The 24,224-nt window shown below is 31.9% G+C and overlaps 1 protein-coding gene across 1 annotated transcript; it reads left to right on the top strand.

The window, feature by feature from the left end:
* Positions 1–6,335: 6,335 nt before the first annotated feature.
* On the top strand, positions 6,336–17,878 carry LOC149478696 (uncharacterized). Its single transcript, XM_089709055.1, has 5 exons — positions 6,336–6,591; positions 7,717–7,814; positions 8,125–8,215; positions 9,135–9,212; positions 17,784–17,878. The coding sequence occupies exons 1-5, from the start codon at positions 6,336–6,338 to the stop codon at positions 17,876–17,878; spliced, it is 618 nt and encodes a 205-aa protein (XP_089565181.1).
* The last annotated feature ends 6,346 nt before the right edge of the window (positions 17,879–24,224 follow it).

Here is a 24,224-nt window from a genome sequence, read left to right as displayed (position 1 = left end):
TTAGTATAGATTAAAAAAACTCTATAGATACATGAAATACTTTACCGCTAAAAATAATTTCAGTCACGTATCAAAATTACCAAAAAAATACCTACAAAGCGAAAACAATTATTCCCGACATTAAATATAAAATAAAGTAACTCCGCATCAAACAGGCATTCTGTAAAAACATTTTCATAATCCATTTAACATTCTCATAACACATTTCGGGCTTAACAGTAATGTATTGAATAAAACAATATCTGGTTGTTTCTGTGTCACCCGTCACAACCAAATTATACCTTACCCAAGCAATTATAAATATTGTTTTTGAAGCTTACTTAATTCTGAATTTGTGGAACACGACCGAATTTATAATGTGGATAAATTGTTTCATTCTTTCTGTTTTCATCTTGTATATTTTAAGAATATTTTCAGTCTAGAACATTTCAATTTCACGGTGGCTGACTCGACAATAAACAAGGTATGGAATATATGTTGTTTTTACAAAATGAGATGGATGTAAAAGCTATTAAAGGCTTGAAGAAGAGAGATCGATTACCTGTTCGAATAAACAACATAACATAGATACAATATGTAAAGTAAGATCATGGGAACTATCTACATTTGCAATTTTTGTTCCAATGTTTATTATTTATTATCTGTGAATTCTACAGAGGAGAGCCGGGGTATTCACTATTCATATAATAATGTAAGCATTATAGCATTTAAGTTTTATTGATTTCTGCGTGTAAATGAAACTTTGTGTTCGTCCTGCTCAGGGGCCTTAGACAAAGTAACAATTAAAAGACGATAACAAAGTTAGAAAAGGCAAAAATGTATGGGATTGACATACGCCGCGTTAGATCACGTGGTCTATCTAATGTCAATCCCATACATTTTTGCCTTTTCTAACTTCGTTATCGTTTTTCAATTGTTACTTTGTCTAAGGCCCCTGGTCATGTTTAAAAAAAATTAACAGTTTTAACTAATTTATCAAATTAAATAATTAAGATCCGTTCAGTTTTTCATGTGTGTAATAACTGGTGAAACTAGCACGATTTTCTTTAATTTAAGAATACTTACTCCAATCATAAACGTTATCCATAAACCACAAGCGCTCTACCGCCAATCGGCTTTCATACTCTGTCAGATGTTAGTGAAAGGGTTGTCAATTCGCAATTGTTTTGTTTACTAGTGGAGTTATAAAATATACAAGTACCTACGCATAGTGATAGCTTAATAAATAATTTAATGTAAGAAGAAATAAGCACCACGTCGAATTTTATGGCAGGAAAAACGAATTACATTTTAACAAACATCAAATTGCCGAGTGGGCACATTACAAAACACTAACATTAAGTAATTTTGAAATAGTTTAAGTATGAATATTAAATAGTACATACATAAGCAATTTTTCAGTCTCTACATTTTAATCACTTTCTTTATTCCTTATAGACTAAACAAAACCGTAATCATTTCTTGCTCTATGATATATAAAATTGTGTTAACCCTAGCAATAGCTTGAAAGCCATAGACTTATGCAATCCCATTACCTCCCCGACCGCCGCGTCAAATTGATAGTGATTAAAATTTAGATACACAACAGTACAGATAGGCTGTTAATCGAAATACAACAGGCTGCATCTCTATTGCTAATCATGGGAATAGGCAGATAATTCTGTTGATAAAGCGTTTGATTGGTGCTTTGAGATAATGCGGATGACGTTATTCAAAATAATGTAAAATAAATATTAAGGTTTTGAAACAAACCCTATATAATTTCATAATGATATGAATATTATCAACAACCAAACGAATCAACAAACTAAGTAACTTTTCCAGAGAGCTCCACCCTCTAACGTTATAGTTGGGCTAAAAACTTCTGCACCTGTTTGCAAGCTCTGAATACACATTACAGCGTATTATGCTTTAAATTTTGTTAATTAAGGCTTATACATGCGCTAATAACCTTGACCATACTTGACGGATCTCAAACCTCTCCCGCTGCACCTTCTTTTTTCCTCGCATTTTGTATTTAAAAAGATACCAATCAGTGAAACAAAAAATCCTCGTCAGGGACTGTTGTGTAACTGATAATCTATTAAACATAAAATTTTCAGAGCTCTAAGTCAGCAGGTTACGAAGTTTATAGAGTATTTGCGGAAAAATCGATGACCACGGCACATTTTTTTTCTAGAAATCTATTAACTTTGGAAAAAATTCCTCGCGAGCAATTAAAGATCAAAGACCATCCTATTTTATATATTTTTTTCGGTATTGTGCTTTATGTTGTACCAGACTTTATAGAGGTTGAACATAGTCGAAATTGCCGGGTAACGCCTTAAAAACTGCAATACCCAAATAATATAAATATGATATGTTTTATGCACGCTAAGATCAATAGGAGCGTAGGTATAGCCGTCTTCGGCAAATGGACTAGTCCCTGAGATTCAACTAACCAATCTATTTAGCTTTGTAATATAGTACAGCTGATACCTTATCCGCACCCTCAATTCTCACAAATATCTCAATAAAACCGCTATTATTTTAATTACTATTTTGTATACGTAGTATATTATTATTAGTCTGTGCTATTGCGTACTATTTAAACCCTCCTAAGTAGTCACTACATTCACTTTATTGTAGTAACTGTGTCCCATTCCTAAACAGTCAATCACTGTAACTGACTGATTGAAATTGAAATTTCCACACGATATTTCATGTTTGACTCAGCACGTTTAGTTTGGTAATAAATGAAACGCATTTAACATATTATATTAGGTCATTATTAGTACTTATTAGTAGTATTGTTCAAATTAGGTGCATTTGTGTGGACCGCTAATACAGTTTATTAAACTGTTTTAGCTTATATTTTGATATGATTGTTGTTATTTTAATAGATATGTAAAATTATTAATCATGTTATTATATTTTAGAGGATGGCGAAGTTTGTTAAGGAAGATTAAGGTCAAGCTATGTAGGTACCCCGGAATGACCACGGGTTAAAACTTTCATCCCCTATTTTAACCCTTTAGTAAGTGATTTTTTAAAGAAATCATACTTTGGCTCTGTATTAAAATAGTTTAATGAAAAGTTTCATCCAAATAGCCGATTTGGAAGCTATGAAGCGTAAAGTCTTCATACAGAAAAAACTTTCGTACATATAATCTTATATATAAAATTCTCGTGTCACAATGTTAGTCTGCATACTCCTCCGAAACGGGTGGACCGATTCTCATGAAATTTTCTATGCATATCGGGTAAGTCTGAGAATCGGCCAACATCTATTTTTCATATGTACCACGGGCGAAGCCGGGGCGGGCCGCTAGTATCTTATATATAAAATTCTCGTGTCACAATGTTAGTCTGCATACTCCTCCGAAACGGGTGGACCGATTCTCATGAAATTTTCTGTGCATATCGGGTAAGTCTGAGAATCGGCCAACATCTATTTTTCATATGTACCACGGGCGAAGCCGGGGCGGACCGCTAGTTAGTCTATATATTTATAAAGAAAAACAGTATAGGTAGATAGAAAGTATTCTATTATTACGTAACAAAAGAACAGAGAACTAAATAAATACAAATTACGTTTCACATATTGTTCAAATAATAACTTGCTCGAAGCTTGCCTTGCCTTGCTTTAATTATGAAATTCGTAGCAACATCGTAGCCATTTCCTTTACCGTCTACATTCAACTTCGCATTTATATATTTTCTATTTATTGAAGTGAAGCTTCTTTATCGGGGTTGGAAAAACATTTAATGTAACATTTTTTCGTTACGCGTGACATTTTTCCGTTACGCGCCATCTTTTTCTTATCTCTACCACGCGTGATTCGACGTATTTCTGTTAAGTTGCATATAGTAAATTATTTTTTGAAAGATAAGGTTATAAAGAAGTTTCACTTCTTACGTGTGTATACTAGTACACGCACACATTTTTTTTCTTAAGAAATGTTGACTTTTAAACTACTATATTTCAATGAAAGAAAATAATCAATTTTGAACTTAAATACGACATGAATAAGGATAAATTGGTGATTAAGTTATCCTTTAACTGTTGCAAGTAAAATGAATATAGGCTCTTATAGTCGTATCTTACGACTCCACATTTATGACCCTTCATCATAGAGGTTATTGTTTTAAGTGGATACATACAATTATTCTAACTATACCTACACGATAATTATTGTTAGTGGTACATACCTACCTTGTAGAAGAAGCATAAGCATAATATTTAGCGCTATTTAGGGCGCATCGAGAGGCGCAGCGTGTGGTACTTGTAAATTTAATATTATACATATTTATTCGTGAATTATGTGTATAGTAATAAAAATTGTGAATTTAATAAACTACTTGTATAGATAGCGCATAGCGAAGATAATTAGTTTGACTCAAAGATGAATCAATTAAGTTTGATCACGAACATTTCAAGGAAATATTAGGAAAAAAAGCCAATAAGATAGAGGCATTCAGACCTAATTTTTTATTTGTCAATTAAGAAAAACATATTATAATAATATATTTAATAAACTGATTTATCGAAACATCCGGGATTATTAGTGTTTTGTGTATATTGTCCTAAAGTTACAATATTATGTACTTAGATTTAAAATATTTAGGAAACCTATACAAATCCTAGCTAATATTACATATGGTCTAAGATCCGATCTAAAAAATATTTTTTTAAAAATTAATTAAAATGTCCTGATTTTTTCAGTCAACCCATCTTTAATAAATTTTTTAATAGACTTCATTTATTATAAAATTGGTCTCATTCTATTATCACGCCGGTGCAGGTCGACCTATATTCGGATCTTAGACCAATAGGTACACCTGTAATTGTAAACTTCCCATATTGGAAGGATAAAGTTGCCAGTAATCCGCAATCAGAGGTCGGACACAGGTTTGAAATTGAAATTGAAGGGTTGTCCTATTGCGTATGTTGAGTTTCAATACCAGGGACGGATTATAAACTAATTATAAAACAAATATGTATTTATATAAGTATATATTAATAAGAGATAATCAAAATATTTTTGAGATGGAAAACTTATGGTATCAAAAGAACCTTACTGGTAGAAATCTGCACTACACAAACAGTTGATAAATCATATGTAGATATATTATAATAACAATGCAAATGATTAAAAATAGAAAATGACGTGTTGAGTTTTTTTATTCCGGACACCATTTACATACCATACCCTACAGTTACATAGTACACTGTATCTTTAAACATTATATAAGGAATTTTAGAATTTCATAGCTCGTTAGCGAAATAATAATTTAGTGTTCCATGAGGACGACGCCATGAATGTAACTTTTTAATTAAAGTTTTACAAAAATTTTAGAAAATGAGACACAATTTTATTCACAGTTTAAAAGAATGCTATATATTCTTTATAATAGTTTTAAATATGAAATATTGCACTTACAGAATAACGTTTTAATTATCCTCTAGATTCACATTTTCAGAAACATTAATTATTACTATCATTTAACATTTAAACAACGTTCTTCGCATACAGATTTAACAGTAATTGCGCAGTAACTATAAGTACATATTATTCTGTACTAATTGTTCTTTACATTCAGTTGAATTATAACCTCTTTGTTTTAAAATATCTGCGTTCTGTAATGATAATAAGGATTATTTTGCACGCAAACTAGAATTTCTTTCTAAAAGTTTAGAGTATATAGTAAATCATATAATTCTTGTTATTCTTGTTTATTTAAGTCCCTCTCTGTTGTCTTATTTGTATTTCAAATTGCGGATCATGGCATTTCCAGCAAAAACAGTATTTACGCACAACAGGTATTCTGTGTCCATTTCATGTGTAAGCCACTTTCCAAACGATTAATATCATAATATCAATGGATTGTGAACTTAGTGGTTATAATCCATGAATCGCATCGATAACAAAAAAGAAAAATTTTGATCAAAACTATTTCACGGAAAATGGACATAAGCATACAGCCAATTAATTTGTATGAATAACGAATAACAGCATTTAATACCTAAATGAATTTTATGATAAATTAAACAAATCTACGTGCTCTTCCTACATCGAACACTACAACTTGCAGGCTTTTGTAATTAAATATTTTGAAAATCTGTAATTGTCTTGAGTCGACCGCCAACGTTTCATCAAACCTAACCTTAACATTTAAATTTATTTGTGTGGTTTATTTCATATAATATTATTTCATTCAATTCTTGTAGAAATAGCAATTATACGAAAATAATCACAATCACTACAGTTCGGTAAATCCTTTTTTATTTAAAACTTCTTTAACCCACACATACACTGGCCGCTCAACCTACAAAAAAAATCACATCTGTCAAAATGGCGAAAAGCATAGAAGACTACACGCACAGCGACAAACGGCCGCGAAGCACCAGCCGCTCGACCGTGGTTCCCGCGCATTTCGCGTTGCACAAGCCGGGATGTCACTTCGAGAGTTGTTGCGGGATCTGCAACCTGTTCCCAGGGGTGCTACTGATTGCGTTCTGCCAGGTTCTAGTGGGTTCCATCTTGCTAACGCTGATTCTGACCCATGGGAAGGCGTATGACGAAATGCACCATACCGCTACGTCACAGTGTAAGTTTTACATGAAAAAGATATAAAAATAATTAAATTTAAATAATAATTAAAGTTTTACGCGGGATGTAATATTATGTAAAGCAATATCAAACTCTATTAAACTTATGAGCAAACTAATATATTATAATAATTAATCTTCGCTATTATATTTTTATGCTATTTTCCACTGCCAAAATCGTTTTCAAACTATCATTCTCAATAACAGTAATAATACAATTTTTTAAAATAACTAGATTATTGAGCTTCTTTATGAAATCCTATTTTTAAACTTGTCAATTTTAATCTAATTTTAAGCTAATTTTAGACCAATCTTTATAGAGAATGGAGATTCCAAAGGAATATTTTTTGCGTTCAATAAATACTGCGTTGCTTTAATTATACCTGTATTATGTCAAGTACACACCAACTCTTTTCATTATAAATTTATAATTTAAACCCAACATTACAATTCACTTATTTATGCAAATATTTACAAATTCGAGTGTTTGCATAAACAACTGAATATTATATTTAATTACCACTCGCGCCGAACCTATCTTTTGCTGAAAATACATTTTATTGAAATTTGGTTTACAGGTATTTGACCTGAAATAATAATGCGGTTTAACCCGCGTGGCTCCGCTCCTGTTGGTCTTAGTGTAATGATATATTATAGCCTATAGCCTTCCTCGATAAATAAATAAATAAATAAATAAATAAATATTTCAGGACAATTTTCACACACGGCACGATCTGATCCCATACTAAGCTTTTCGCTTGTGTTATGGAAACCAGATGGCTGATAAACATACATATATAATTTTAAATAAATACTTACATATATAGATAATTAACACCCAGACACAGAGCAAACATCTATGTTCATCACACAAATATTTGCCCCGGGTGGGAATCGAACCCACGACCTCTGAATTGGAAGGCAGGGCCACTACCAACCAAGCCAACCGGTCAGTCAAATGGGCTATCTAACACCGAAAGAATTTTTCAAATCGGACTAGTAGTTCCAGAGATTAGCGGGTTCAAACAAACAAACAAACTCTTCAGCTTTATAATATTAAGATTTATTTCGATGGCAAGCAAAACCACAGGCTGTAACTATTATAGATAATATGTTGGTTACAGTTATGAGTGTAGCGACTGGCACAGTGCTGAGCGGGCTCATCGGAGCCGGCGTGCTTCTCATTATTGTAGCACTCACCGAAAACTGTCGAGCCATGTTGGTGAGCAGTTTTTATTTAGAAAGCTTGGTGTTATTCACTACAAAGATCATCTTTATAGCGAATAACACCGATCTAAGGAGTGTTTAATAGAAATATGAGAGATAGAGATCAAAAGTGCTACTAAATAGTAGTCAAATTGAATAAATGAATGTTTGAGTTTGAGTTTGAGTATAAAATTCTTAGTATTACATATTAAGAAAATATAATATTTATAATTTATGTTCACTAGAAATAACAAACGATCACAAAAGTAGAGTTATTGTTTGTAGTTTGTTAAAATGTCCTGTAACTTTCATATTAAAATTCTCAGGTGTATCTCCTGGTAGCAACACTGGTATGGTTCGGAGTAATATCATTGGCCGTAACTAAGATTGGACGAGCTTGTGTCAGATTTCAAAATGGTTTGTTTGATTGATATAATCTATGTTATGTTAGTTAAAGGTAGCGTAACGTAACCTATGATAATATTAATATAAATAACGATTATTAGTTATTGAAGCTTTTCAATGAAAACATTATCAAAAACGATCAATTCGATAGAGAGGAAGCCACATAGGGTCAAAAAATACTAATACATTTAACCAAAAACACCCATAGAATATGGTACATAACGAACTATACAGTATTGGCAAGAAATCAAAGGCATGAAAAGTTCCTTTGAAAGAAACCCCTATAAAGTGTACCGTTAGTGCTAATATAAGTTTGAAATGGAATCGTTAGCGGCAAGTTATTTGTAAACTTACACTTTGCAAAACAAGGAATGCTCAGCGTTGATTAATTGAACGTTTCTGCCCTAGTTTTTGCTTATAAGTTTGTCTTTACAGCTTCTAGATATTAACTAGATTAATTGGAATTGAATATTATTGATATTATAGACAGACAAATAAAACACTATCTTATATATAAAAATGAATCGCAAAATGTGTTGGTAAGCGCATAACTCGAGAACGGCTGAACCGATTTCGATAATTATTTTTTTATTATATTCCTTGAAGTACGAGGATATATATATACCACGATAAGTAAATACGACACGATAAGTAAATATTATATACCACGGGCGAAGCCGGGGCGGACCGCTAGTTAATATATACAAAAACAGCTCTATCTGGCCGTCTTTTCGTTTTCAATTTTAAATCACTTAACCGATTTTGATGATATTTGGTACAGAGATAGTGTAGACTGTAGACGTTGGGAAAGGACATACCAGCAGTTATCAATGTTATCAAATGCTAATTAAAGATAATAGATAGGTACAATAAAGAATCTCAGACATTCTTCTCGTAAGTCAAGTATAGATGATATTTCCAATGTTTTCAGCCCCAAAGATAAAGGACGATCAGCACCGACTGGACAATTTGGCGTGCGTCAGTGGATTGTTCACTTTCCTTGGAGCTGGTTTGTATATCCTGAATATATTTATGTAATACGAATATATTTTATTCAGATAAAGGTATTAGAAAAGAACTAAAAAGGTTGGAGAATAGAGACGCTAAAAAAGTAATAAAGCTACATCAAATATGGTCGATATGTTTGAATATCAAAATAAAAAGACGTGTGGCACTCGGGGATTGCCGCGGTAAAGCTATTGCATGCTATGCCTTCAAGCCACACCTCCGCGCTCGTCGGAGTGGGGAGCGTGAGGTTTTTCGTTACTAAATTTCTGGATTCGGTCCCCGCGCTCAAGGCTCGCGATAGAAGCTATGCAATAGCTAAATAACTAAAAAGGTTGGAGAATAGAGACGCTAAAAAAGTAATAAAGCAACATCAAATGTGGTCGATGTGTTTGAATATCAAAATAATAATATAGCCTGCGAAAAGTTTACTACGATTTCAGACCAAATAATTCCTATACTTTTGAAAGTTGGTACAATTTTTTCTTCATAATAGGAATTTTCTGTCTGAAAGACAATTTCTAAAGCAAATTTTCTTACATTATTAATTTTCTTAAATTAACAAGTTTTCTTACCCTGTATCACAAGTAAATAATGAGCATAATAATATGTAGTTTAAAAAAACTAAAAAACACGCTTTTCATAGAAAACCGAACAAAAAATAAAAAATTTTATCAAATTATTGTATTGTCATCGGTCCTCAATAAATCTACAAAGTTTGAACGAAATCTGCCCGTTTAAAGTGGGTCAAAATCGCGCCCAAAGAAGTCGGTTACAAACATACAGTCGGTTACAAACATACAGGTGAAGCTAATATAAAGCGTGTAAAAATTAATTCAGACCTAACCTAATGGATTAAAATCCGTCCATAACATAAAACTATTGTCGAGCCAATTTAATAGGCAACATTTGACGTCTATCAATTTTATCATCATAGGGTGGTAACCTGCTTAAAAACATCGATTAAAGTGAATTAATCGATACGAACTTGAAACATTTGTCAATCGAACTTGAAACACATGTCAATAATTTATGATCATTTTTTTTTTTTTATTCCCAAGTAATCAATGCATTCGATTCTAGATGTCAGATTTCGATTTTTAGAGTAACGTCTCTGGTATTTAAAAAGAAAAAAGGTTTATTGACACAAAATTGTAGCGACGTCAGTTCTTTAAATCAGAAATTGTTTATTATGTTTAGAATGGTTTATCAGTAAAATCAAATCCTAAAATTAGTTGTATCGGTCATTATTATTATAAATATGTAATCGTATTTGAAAAAAGTTAAGCAAATGTGCAGTTCTAACAAAACGAAATATCATGTTATTCTATGTCGTCGTTACTAGGTTACGTTGTTGAATTTTGTTGAACTGTCAAATGTTGCCTATTAAAATGGCTCTACTATACGTAACATTACCTATTCTGCACACAAACACAGATGCATCAAAGCATTCGCACTCAATAACATCTCTCGACTCGATCATGAACATGTAATGGAATTTGAACCTCAGGGGAGTCCAGCTAGTGCTAAATGCATGACTTGAACACGTGTGTTGCAATATAAAGTACATGTGTTTATAAGCAACTCGTACCGACTTTAAAACAGGAGGTTATTTGAAAGTGTAGTCGTAGAAGTGTTTTTAACACGCTTTTGTTAGCTGTATGTTGGTATGAAACCGATTATTTTAGACTCGATTTTATTTACTAGCTGTGCCCCGCGGTTTTACCCGCAGTGCTCCGCTCCTGGGCTCTTGCCGTTCCTGAGATAAGCGCATTCAAACAAACAAACAAACTCACCAGCTTTATAATATCAGTATTGATAAACGGATAGATTTAACTTTGTACACTTATCAAGGACAAACAATAATTTCATGAGTTCATATAGAATGATGTACATTTATTAAATAATAATTAATAATTCATCTCATAAATTTCAATTTAAAATCAACATTAAACATAACTTGCTCTAGCCTCTAACCAAATAATAGTTCTGTTATATTCCCTCCCGTTTCTCAGAAACTACTCCTTCAATTTCGACCTCTTTTTGTTAGCTTAAATTTATTCGACTTTACAGAAAGCTTACCGAAATGTTACAATAAGAAGTCAGACCGACTTTCATGTAAGCTTTTATAAATGTGAATAGAAAGTATAATTATTGAACAATAGACGGTAGGGAAATAAATTGCTGCTAAATGAAAACTTTAATATTATTTTCGTTTTTTTCCATTATTACCTACATGTAGAATCGACTGGGAATGACACAACACGAATTTATATTACTCAAACCTCCATTTACATGCTGATTTTCAGCCGAAATTTTAGCAAAAGGAATAAGTATTAAACTGTGAAACTGATAAATGTTTAAGTACTGTAGTAAGTTAATATTATGTCAAGCCATTGTTAAATTAAACACATACGTCATAGATTTTTCTTTCTTAATTTATATAGAAAGAGACCAACATACGCAAAATTTCTTTAAAAAATGCCTAAGATTTTAATCCTTTATAATCTTCAAAGGAACTTATGCGTAAGGAAAACTTTACGAAGTAATTTCTAATCTGATTCTGTCGGAGTTTGAAGGAAAGTTCATTCTACGAAAATAATACCTCTTTTATTTGCCTTTCTTTGGTTTTATTAAACAGTCTACCGTTTGTCTACAGAAAAATATATATGCTCGGAGTTATCATCATCATCATCATCAATACATATAATAAAATTCTAGAAAAGTGGTGTCTGTACAATGAAAATATGTAAAAAAAAATTAGCAGGGGTTATTACTAAATCGATCCCAAACCCAAAACTGTTGTTAAAAAAATTTTTGTCTGTTTGTCTGTTTGTCTGTTTGTCGGTTTGTCTGTTTGTCTGTATGTTTGAACACGCTAATCTCAGAAACGGCTTATCCGATTTAGATGCGGTTTTCACTAATATATTGTGGTAAGCTTCATTTAACATTTAGTGTTTATTTCATGTCAATCGGTTCATAAATAAAAAAGTTATGACCATTTAAGTAATCACAGCGAACATTTGCTAAGGCATTCTATACATGAATTACTTTATTACGTAAATTATACGCTAAAGTTATTCCTTGACATGTCCAGATGATCATATCGAAAGTCCCCAAGCGTGGGGGGGGGGGTGGTTATGCTGAGGGGGTAGTAGGGGGGGTCAAAGGACCTTTATTTAGATTTTTGCTCATAAGTCTAAAACCTGCACAAATATGTAGCATTATGGTTACTTCTAGGTAAATTTTCTATATAAAAGGTCTTTGAAATTATGTCGTAGGTATTATTTTTAACCCCCGACGCAAAAAGAGGGGTGTTATGTCCGCTATGTGTGTATTGCGTGTCTGTCTGTGCCACCGTAGCTCGCTAACGGGTAATACCAATTAGATGCGTTTTTTTGTTACATTAGTTGTTAATTATATTATATAGGGGTAAGTGGGAATGAAATAAACGAATGTTAGTTGTTAATGTAGGTTGTTAATGTAGGTTTTTAATGTAGGTTGTTAATGTAGGTTATACCCAAGTGATATATCAAATGAAAATAGACGACATGTCAGAAACAATTAGTCAAATTTTATCAAAATCGGTTCATCCATTTATTTGATATAGGGGTAAAAGTGGGAATAAATAAATGAATTTTATCAATTATACTTAAGTGACGTATCTAATGAAAGACATGACGTGTAAAGTACAATAAGACATATTTTATCAAAATTGGTTCATCCATTTATTGGATAAAAGTGGCAATAAAAGTTGTCAAATATACCTAAGTGGCATATCAAATGAAAGGGCATGACCTGACGTGAGAAGTATAATGAGGCATAGGTATTTAATCAAAATCGGTTCATCCATTTATTATATAGAGGGGTAAAAGTGGGAATGAAAAAAACGAATGTTGTCTGTTATACCCAAGTGATATATTAAATGAAAAAAGATGACCTGTCAGAAACAATTAAGTAGTCCAATGTTATCAAAATCGGTTCATCCATTTATTTGATATAGGGGTAAAAGTGGGAATAAATAAATAAATTTTATCAAATATACTCAAGTGACTTATCTAATGAAAGACATGACGTGTAAAGTACAATAAGACATATTTTATCAAAATTGGTTCATCCATTTATTGGATATAATATGTAGGTATAAAAGTGGGAATAAAAGTTGTCAAATAACCAAGTGGCATATCAAATGAAAGGGCATGACCTGACGTGAGAAGTATGATGAGGCATATTTAATCAAAATCGGTTCATCCATTTATTGATTTATAGCGGTAAAAGTGGGAATGAATAATCGAATGTGGTCAAATAATATAATCAAGCGGCATATCAAATGACGTGTGAATTACAATTAGTCATGTTTTATCAAAATTGGTTAATCTGTTTATTACATATAGGGCACCTTAGGGGTGATAGTGGGGATAAATAATCCAAATGGAGTACCAAACGAAAGGATATGACACTTACAGTCTAGTGTTTTGAAATTGCGACAGTTTTATCAATACATATATAGAAAGAACATTTTCTAAATTTATCTAGGTTCTTTGCTGAGTGGTTTTAGCTCTAATGGACTCCAAAGGGTGGGTCCTACTTGTATTTCTCTCATAAGGCAATTTGTTTCTTGCAGCACGTTTTTACTTCAAAGTGTATTTGGGACTGGGTTGGCGGTGGACCTATATAGCAAATATATATTAACAAAGCTTTCGATTTATCTAAAAACTAATAAATTATATGCTTAAACCTTCTTCAAGAATAACGTATCTATTTAAAAATAATAATCAATTGCGTAGTTTTAAAGTTTTTAACGTACATAAAAACGGACAGACGGCTACAGCTCAATGAAATTAAATTGGTAGGTCGAAAAGGGCAAAATAAAAAAAAAGTGTGGCACTCGGGGACTGCCGCGGTAAAGCTATTGCATAGCATGCCTTCAAGCCACACCTCCGCCCGTCGGAGTGGGGAGCGTGAGGTTTTTTCGTTACGGAATTTCTGGATTCGGTCCCCGCAATAGCTTAACAAGTACAAAATAATAGAAGAGTGTTATCTATAGTTATCTATAGCTTGAGACCTGAGGATAGGCATAGGATAAGTTTTATCCCGGAAATCCCACGGGAACGGGAACAATGCGGATTTTTCTTTGACTACGCGTGCGAAGCCGCGGGTGGACGGCAAGTTTAAAATATATGAATTTCTTTTTAAAATAAATTAACATTCACCGTTCTATAATTGTATACAGTCTAGTTTTTACGTTTGTTATCATTGTCTTATGAATGTTATTTCATTCGACTCAGTATTAACATAACAATGCGGATCGCGGAGCCTATTTCGGGAAAAACCTATTATATTTCCTCCGTTTTATTTTCACTGATCATGAAAATAATACTTTGAAAGCATTTAGATGATAAAGAAATGACAAAAAAGATTTATGTTTTTAGGATTCCGTAGTCCGACAAGGAACCCTTATAAGATCGTTCAGTCCGTCCGTCCTAGTCTGTCACAGCACAATATCTTCTACGTTTATGGATCGATTTGCATGAAACTTGGTTCAACGATACTTTGGATATGGATCTCAATTTTAAAAATACAAAAAATGAAAATTACCCTTTTTTAAGGGTACCTCCCCATACATATAAAGGGGGGCTGAATATTTTTTTTGAGCGCACCCCCTTGTGTGGGGTATCGTTGAAAAGGTCTATATAAATGAGACAGAGTTTCGATACAACACTTTTTTATCAGCTTTACCATTTGCGAGATATAGCCCGCCAAACTCGTTAACACGGTGTCCCCCCCCCCCTGTAATTTCTAAAGTCTTGGGCCTATAAACTTCAAATCACTCACGTAAATAAAGAAATAAAGTGGCGCGGAAACTCGTAATTAAAATTGTTTTGGGTATCTTATGGTGAATACTTTTGAAATTATAAATAAAATAAAAATATAGACTTTTTATCCCAAAGAACTGCAAACTATATAGTATTTTAAAATACTGTTAGGACTGACAAAGACTGTCATGACAAAACATGACTACGGAACCCTACTTTATGCGTGATCCGACACGCACTTGGCTGGTTTTTTTAACTGAAACCGTATTTTATTTTATATTGCAAGAATAATGACGAATATGTAAATTAATTTGGCTATTAGTTTTGTTCAAAATTTCCCGCGTATTTTATGATAACACAACTATTTTGATTAAATTTAAAACAAAATTGTTGTTTATGCGATACGTAAAATTATTAAAAAATACAAATTAATATGTAAAAATTTCAAAGCAATATGTATGTAGCTGAAATTCAGGAACTTGCAGTAAAATGATTTTCAGGTTACAGGATCTCTTTAAAGGGGTTTGATTCCAAGGATAGGATTTAGTAGCAATTTGATATTTCGAAATATAGTACCAACTCGATGGAAGGATATGAAAATTTTATATGATTTATTTATTTATTACAAATAGAATATGAGATAATGTGTAAGTAAAAGTAATATTATCATCATCTAGTTCTACTGACTATATGTATAAATAAAAGAAAAAGTTAAAAAGTGTCGTATTATAATCAATTGAAGCGCGTCATACGAGGTTCTTCGAAATGATTACAAATACTATTTGCTTTTATTTATTTAACCACTTTTTTCTACATCATAAACATATATTTAGTACGTATAACTAACTAACATAAACATATATTTAGTACATTTAACTTATACATTTAGTACATGTACATATACATAGTGAATTACATTAAAAGATTATTTTAAATATTGTTAATATGTTAGTCCATATCTTTTCAAACATATTTCACATTTTAAAGTATTAAAACGCCTCAAAAGCGATGGTATGAGTGGTTATATAGATCGTGTGTGCATTCGATCAAACTACGCGTTAGCAATTAGTATAATGCAGCCATTATCGTGATTGGTGCACGCTGAATACTTGGCTTTGTGGTGAAATATTATTACTTATAGCGAAGGTATTTTCATAGTATAAGCTTCTCTAAACACAATGATGCATAAACGATATCTCTAAAGTTCGTTGCGAATTTCTTTGTGTATTTTAAAAAGAAACAGTCTTTGAAGTTACTTATTTGAGAAGGAATTAATAAACCTAGCTGATTTATTATTATCTATGCTATCACGACAGTTATAAAACACAAAACGGTAAAGCTGTATGTTCAGAGTAAATTAGGCGTAGCTACACCGTAGCATCCGTAGCACCGTAGCTTTAATACGATACTCCCAATTTTAAACAGACGTTCACAAAAATGACTGTACATAATATTATATTATTTATAACTACTTTAATAATTATAGACCTTTTCATTCTATCAAACCTCACTAAGGGCCGGATTTTTCAATGCTTGGATAAAACTTATACGTCCAAAAAAATACACGATAATATTAAAATGTTACGTAAACTGTCAAATACGGGCAATTAGAATACGTTTTAAAATGGTAGTTTTATACATTATTCGACAAATAAGTTTTAAACAAGGATTGAAAAATCAGCCCTAAGAATATTATTATCATACTTGTCGACATGTCATGTTTTCGCTTCTTAAACATTAGTCAGTTTTTAACCTCTTAGTAGGGGAGCCCAAGAGGGGATTTTGGGATTTACTCGAGCGCGTCAGATTACTATAAGGGACGGTACCTTAGCTATTCATTAGTACCTCTAGTCAATATGAGCAGTTATGGTTGGTGGGTGCGCTCAGGGGCCCCGCTGGAAAATTTGAATAATCCATAATTTCCTAAGGTTGAGCTCGAATCGTCAGATTAGCGAAATGGGGACTTCTTATATTGTAATTAACCCCCCCATATATTAATCTGACGCGCTCGAATAATATTACTTAAATTTTTTACCCTTTCTTCATAGCGATTAAATCGCCACTTAAATCGTCAGATTAACGTATACTTTTTTTCAGTGACGTCCTGGAGCATGCAAAATATCAATATCTAACGCGCTTGAGTATTTCCAAGCCAATTTTTTTCTTTTTTAAATTAAAAAAAATCAAAAAACCCTTCCCCACCGCTAAAAGTGAAAACATTATAGGACCTTTTTTTCTCGCTATGGTCTAATCTACCAATTCTAATAGGTTCCCGTGACGCTCGAGTAAATCCACATTTAGCATCCTGGGCTCCCCTACTATCTTGATTGAAGAGATGAAATTGAACTTGAAATAGTTATGTTCAATTGATTGTTTACTTGTGTTTTAGATATTTATATTTTTCTTCATAATATGTATATCTAATATATTATATTATAAAGGCGAAAGTTTGTAAGGATGTATGGATGTATGGATGTATGGATGTATGGATGTATGGATGTATGGATGTATGGATGTATGGATGTATGGATGTATGGATGTATGGATGTATGGATGTTTGTTACTCTTTCACGTAAAAACTACTGAACCGATTACAATGAAATTTAGCACACATATAGAGGGTAACTTGGATTAACACATAGGATAGTTTTTATCCCGGAAATCCCACGGGAACGGGAACTATGCGGGTTTTCCTTTGCAAACGCGGGCGAAGCCGCGGGCGGAAATCTAGTTTAAAATAATATTATTATTGTTTCCAGTGGTCTACTTCTTCTCGTTCATGGTGGTGTTCAGTTTTTATCACTTCAGATACGTGCGCCGCGCCATTTTGTTGCACGAAGCAGAATGTAACTAATTGAATTAATAAACAATATTGTTAACTGTTTTTGTCAATAAATTGTACACAGATGAAAGCGTTTTTTATTCTAGTATAAGATTACAAAATATTATCTTCAATGTTATCCCTGTTACAAATGTTCTATTCCTGTCCAGTTCATTTTAATATTTTATATCAAATTTCATTAAAATCTATAGAAACAAAAGTGCTACTACGTAATTACTGCTTAAACAATATATTTTCAGTAAAGTTAAGCTTATTAAATTAATAATCATGTTTGTATTCTACACAAGTCCATCTATCATCATCTATCTTCAAGCAAAACCTCACGAAACTGCGCAAATGACAATTATCCATTCTTATAATTAATAGTGTGTTCACAAAATATAAGCTAAATATATGTACAGTATATAATATATTAAATATTATACACAATCTAAATACTGAAAACTCGATTTTCTCGACGTCATAATTTTCAACTAATATTAAATAACTAATTTCATAAAACGACTGTGAAATAATAGTTAACACATAAAATACGACACTAGTTAAATTATTTACTACCTTTGTTTATTTATGACCGAAAATTACATGGAAATATCAGTGTCACGAAACTTTGGTGCGGTATATATTTCAAAACAGAGAACATCAAGATAACAACTTTTATCAAATCTCTTAGAAAGCACCTATGGCCCAAAGTGGAAACCTCATTAAAACTTTTTCCCTGTACAATATTACTGAATTATGTAATAATTTATTCTTATACATCTGATGTCTCGTGAAGTCCACTCTCAGGGATAAAATCGCCATACTTAAAAGTTAAAATTATAGTTTACCTACTTAACAAATGATAATCAACATGTTAGAGAATTCACTTTATTTTCTATCCATTAATTTTCTAAAATTTTCCAATTGTCTTCGCAATTTTTGAAGTGAAACTTCTTAAGCGCGTTGAGAGTATTTCAAGGTCGCGTCATGGCATTACCGTCACGTCACGAGTAAAACGACGACTTTGGTATCTTCGAATCTTGCCAAAGAAGTTTCACTTCTGACATGTGTGCTCGGTACACACGCTCTTTTGTAAATTTTAATGCCCTACCATTATTGCACTTTCTTGATACAAAAACTTAAAAAGATATGACACGACTTACATAAACAGGGACTTACATATTATATATGTATTTGGCGACATTCAGGTCGACCATAACAAAATGTGATCATTATGAGCAATACTTACCAAAATCATCCACAAATGTGATTACAGAATAACCTGTGGTATAACGCTAAAAATAAATCACCCCATACTTAATAGTGACCGAACCGACGTGTCTGGTGAAAGGAAAATTCGCAAGAAAAATAATGGTCCCTTTATCAAGCGGAGGAATTTGCGGGCGGGTCACAAATCTTTATCGAAGCGCTGATTTATTTTATCGTGTAATGTTTATTTATATGTTGTAAGGATAATTTACACTTGCCGAATATTGGACCTGTTTGATATGTTTGTGTTGAGATATGAAATCCATACTTACTTATATTATAAACGCGAAAGTAACTCTGTCTGTCTATTACTCAATCACGCCTTAAATACTGAACCAATTTGCATGAAATTTGGCATAGAGATATTTTGTTACCCGAGAAAGGACATAGGCTAATTTTTACTCCGGGACATAGGACGAAGCCCCGGGTGGAATGCTAGTAATACATAAATGAAATAATAATATTATATAAAGTATAGAAGGATTTCTTACAGGGCTGATTTATAAAGGATTGCCTTCTGTCTTGCTAAACTTTCGATAGATTAATATTCTAAAGATGCTTACCTAGATTACAATGTAATATATAAAAGTAATGTGAAATTAATTTAAAACAATTAGTATCTAATAATCTACTTAGGTATAATATTATTATCTATACTAAAGCTAAGGTTCAACCTTTTAAGTTTTGATGAGGCATGTTGTCGTTTTGATATAGATCACATTTTCCAACAAAACAATTTTCACTAATCTTCTTAATGTTGTAATGCTAGTAGAAATGTAATATCATTATTCTTTGTATATTTTTATAAATATACTTTTTAGGGTATTAAAATTAATACAAATAAATATCAGCCTAAGTTTGATAGATGAAAAATGGAAAATTTAATATCATATATTTGATAATAGATTGCTCGATAACTCGGCCATTCACAAACTTTTATCTTGCCATAGTAATATCGTTCATAACTGTTCATAATAACATATTAGAAAGCTGTTCCCATTCTATCGGGAATGCCTATAAAATGACATTTTATTACATCGTAAATACGACAACAAAGCGTTCTTTAAGACGAGAGAATCTTGGCTTATCTAACAAAAATGATATTTTTTGATACAAGTGCTAACACATACTTTATAGATGTATACATTGTATACTAAGTAGTTTTTGCACATGGTGCATGGTACGTTTAGGTTAGTTGAATCATAATTTTCATTGGATTGACACTTTCAAGATATAACAATAAAATAAGCTTTCTTATTTTTTTAAAATAATACGAATTTAACATTGTTATTCTATACAGTAAGATTTAATATTAAAACCGAGTTGAAACGGTACTTTAATCATCGTATTATTTAGTTATTTTAACCCTTTAGAGATTAAATAATCTCTTTACAAAAACATAAAACCACATCGACACACGTTCATTAATCATTATATTATACTTAATTACAATTTTCAAACCAACGAAGAAAGAACTCTTAGAAGTTCCTTGTCTTTCTGAAGATTTACTAGTATTTGTATCACGTGGAAGTTAACAACTTGGCCAATTTAGCGAATTAATGTGAGGTAACTGGAAACCTTCAGGTTCAGTTGTCTTGGCGCGGTTGTACTGTTAGCGTTAAACATAATAATATAATGTTTTATTAGATTTGAGTTTAATGTTGTGGATGGCATTTGTTTCGTGTGGAAATGATTGAAATTAACTGTGTTTGTCCGAATAGTTTACTTAATTTTATTATTTGTTGAGAAAATTCATTTCAAATTCATTTCTGAATTTTAAGTAATATTGAAATTTCATAACTAAACTAAACCTGCGGTTAAGATATACAATAAAGTATACTTACTTATTATTAACAGTAGTTACAGTCAAATAATAATAATAGTTTAAAAAAACTAAAAAACACGCTTTTTATAGTAAACCGAACTAAAAAATAGAAAATTTTTATCAAATTAGTGTATTGTCATCGGTCCTCAATAAATCTACAAAGTTTGAACGAAATCTGGCCGTTTTAAAGTGGGTCAAAATCGCGCCCAAAGAAGTCGGTTACAAACATACAGGTGAAGCTAATATAAAGCGTGTAAAAACGGACTGATAAAGAAGGGAAAGTTACTAAACTTTATCTCATTTGTAACCGTAGCCTGGATAAATTCTATTGATTAGATCAACAATAAATACTGGCTTGATACTGGCTAAACTGGTGGTTTACCTGGTTACTTGTAAAGTCTGGTAAAGCAGTTGTGAAAGGAAATCTATCACAAAATACGTAAAATATAAATAAAATACTTCCCCTTGCTTACAAACAGACCGCAACATCAAATCAGTAAGTTTTCCAATACAGAGGAACTCGCTCTAATTAACTCAAAATAACACTTAATTTACTCCTACCTACATGACAAATCCTTAATCAACAAAACAAGATAAATGAAGTCTCTGTAATTGAACAATTAGATTTGAACATTTTGGTTTCAAATTGGAATAGGAATTTTTTATTAGAATAGCGTGATAGCAATTTTAAACATTGCTGTGGATGATTAATTTAATAAATTATTTGTTTTTTAAGTTTTTAAACTTTATAAAGGTATAACATAGATTGTACCCGAATTAATTACTGATACTTTCATACATCGATGTTCATCACACAAAATATATTTCGCACTGGGCGGGAATCGATTATCGAACCCACGACCTCTGGCTTGGAAGGCAAACCAACCAAGTCAACCGGTCAGTCAAATTGCATGCATACATTCTTTACAGAAAATAAATTTATTCCTTACTCCTGCATTTCTATCACACCTATTTCATATATCTATAATAAAGACTGTTTTTACAATACGGCTGTATTCAGCGTGATTTATAGTTGTTATCGCTGGGGTACTATTTGTCACGCGATGAGGGTGTGACGAGGATATCGGCATGACATGTTATCAAAATGTCTTTAATTCCAACAATGAATGGTACCATACAATTCTGCGCTATTTAGAGGCCCATAGATTCTGTCTAGGCGCGATAAGAGGCACGCTCGCATTTCAACAACTGAATATTTTGTTTGAAGAGTAGGTTCTTCTTTTTTTTGTTTTGGACTGAAAGTAGCGTTTAATCGTTGTAGTTCAAAACACCTATTATATAATATGAACAACTCCTTTTCAGATGGTAGTATCAATTGATGGCTCTTAAATTTCGGAAGCGTTTTATAACTCTTCCCTCCTACATTTCAAATCAAGAATGTACCTACCTAATATTTTAATACTGTTGAGAGAGGCCGACTTATAAAATACTAAGTAGGTACCTATCTTATGCAGTGCAACACTATTTTCTATTCTCATTTTTTATTCCGGACTTGAATATTTTTTATTTCTATATTACATATAAAGTTTATAAGATAATCCTTTGTGAACGATAATCCGTAGTGTTATGCCTAAGCATAAAATTACTTGCTTAATGCGAAACTTGATAAAAAAGCGGCGCGATGCAAATAAGAAAAAAGTATTTTATAAAAAAGCTTAAGAAGAATTCATCATGAAACCAATTTAGCATCGCAATAGATTAGCAGCATTAAAAGCTCGCCACACTCCCTAGTAATTTCAGCTTAAGGTATATTTTCGTTAATCCATGATCAATCTTCCTTATCAAATGGAGTAACGCCTGATCAAAATTATTAGCAAAGACGCGTATTCACCGCGTTGCTCAAATGTTCACTCTAGTACGTCAAGGCAAAGTTGATATTAGCTTGAACTACGATTAATTAAATAATTTCAGGATTCGTAAGAAAATTTTGAGACTTTGTAGCAATATTTGAGATAAAATAAGCAGTGTAAAAATGGAATTTCCCGATAAGACTATAAATTGATCTTACTAAGTCTCCGAATTCCCAGTTCTGCGTAGTTTGGAAAAGCATAAAAAACACCTAAAATGTGTACTTACCTATTAAATATCACTCAGAAGTAAAACCCTATAAAATCGTGAATTAATAATTGTTTTTGAGTTTAACATGCCAACTTTCGTAAAATTATATCTCATTTGATAAAAATTGTGTAGGTATGTGATTAAATTGACATTGCATTTTTAGACATATAATTCATAATAGACAGACCGACAGACTGTTTTTTAAATATACGTTCTAAAAAAAAGCTATAAATTCTAACCAAATCGTAAATATTCAATATGATGTTGATACTGATGGCACCTGATGGTAATACTTAGTACAATGGAATTTTTGAAAACCGTGATGACAATACCAATTATGAAGATCAATTTAAAAACCATTCAATATTGTCACATCTATACTCAATTACCTACAGATTAGGTAGTTTTAGACGAAAATCTGTCTAAGACGATTTTTCTATAGTAAGTAATAGATTTTCGTAGTGCTCTATAACACAACAAAAGCTTTAAATGCCATTCAATTGTATGCTTAAACGAAAAAACAATAAATGTAATTTATAGAAATCTGATAATTAAATCCTAGGCAAAGGTAGAAACAAACAACAAATTTCCTTTTATTTTATAGACAATTAGTTATTGAATCTTTTGTCTGTCGAACTTCCCATTTATTTGCCCCATAAAGAATCGAACTCAGAAGCATTCAGATATAGCTTTCAACACTAGACAGCAAAACCAATGGAGGAAATAAAATACGGGACAAAATTTATAAATAATTAAATATTTTTAATTTCCGTCCCCATGTTTGCTGTTAGCCACAGATCTCGTTCCAATTTATATTAAAACCAACGCTTTCGGTCACTTCGCAAATAAATTGGTTTTTCAGTATGTTCATGTTTGTCATTAATTAAAAACTATGTTTGAGCGAGCCGTTTAAAATTAAATCGCGGGGGATTTTATTTGAAAGGAATATTTTTTAATATTCTCTTAAACCGATGTTCGTTTAACTTAACCGCAAAGATGGGAAAGCGTTTGCCTTTGAGATTATGTTTTTCTATTCACGGATACAGAAACTTTTTATATTTTAAAGATATGAAATGTCTTTGAGACACTATATATTTTTTCTTATAAAGGTTAAGTATATGAACACATAATATGACGTGCTTATTAAAGCTTTATGAAAGTTAAATTACTTTTTACCAATGACTGTTAGGCTCTCCTATTAAC

Source organism: Colias philodice, chromosome 21 (genome assembly GCF_061535455.1).
Source record: "Colias philodice isolate Cphi_HAF_F1 chromosome 21, ilColPhil1 Martin Lab GWU primary, whole genome shotgun sequence".
Classification (NCBI taxonomy): Eukaryota; Metazoa; Arthropoda; class Insecta; order Lepidoptera; family Pieridae; genus Colias; species Colias philodice.
This window is presented reverse-complemented; position numbering and strand designations above follow the sequence as displayed.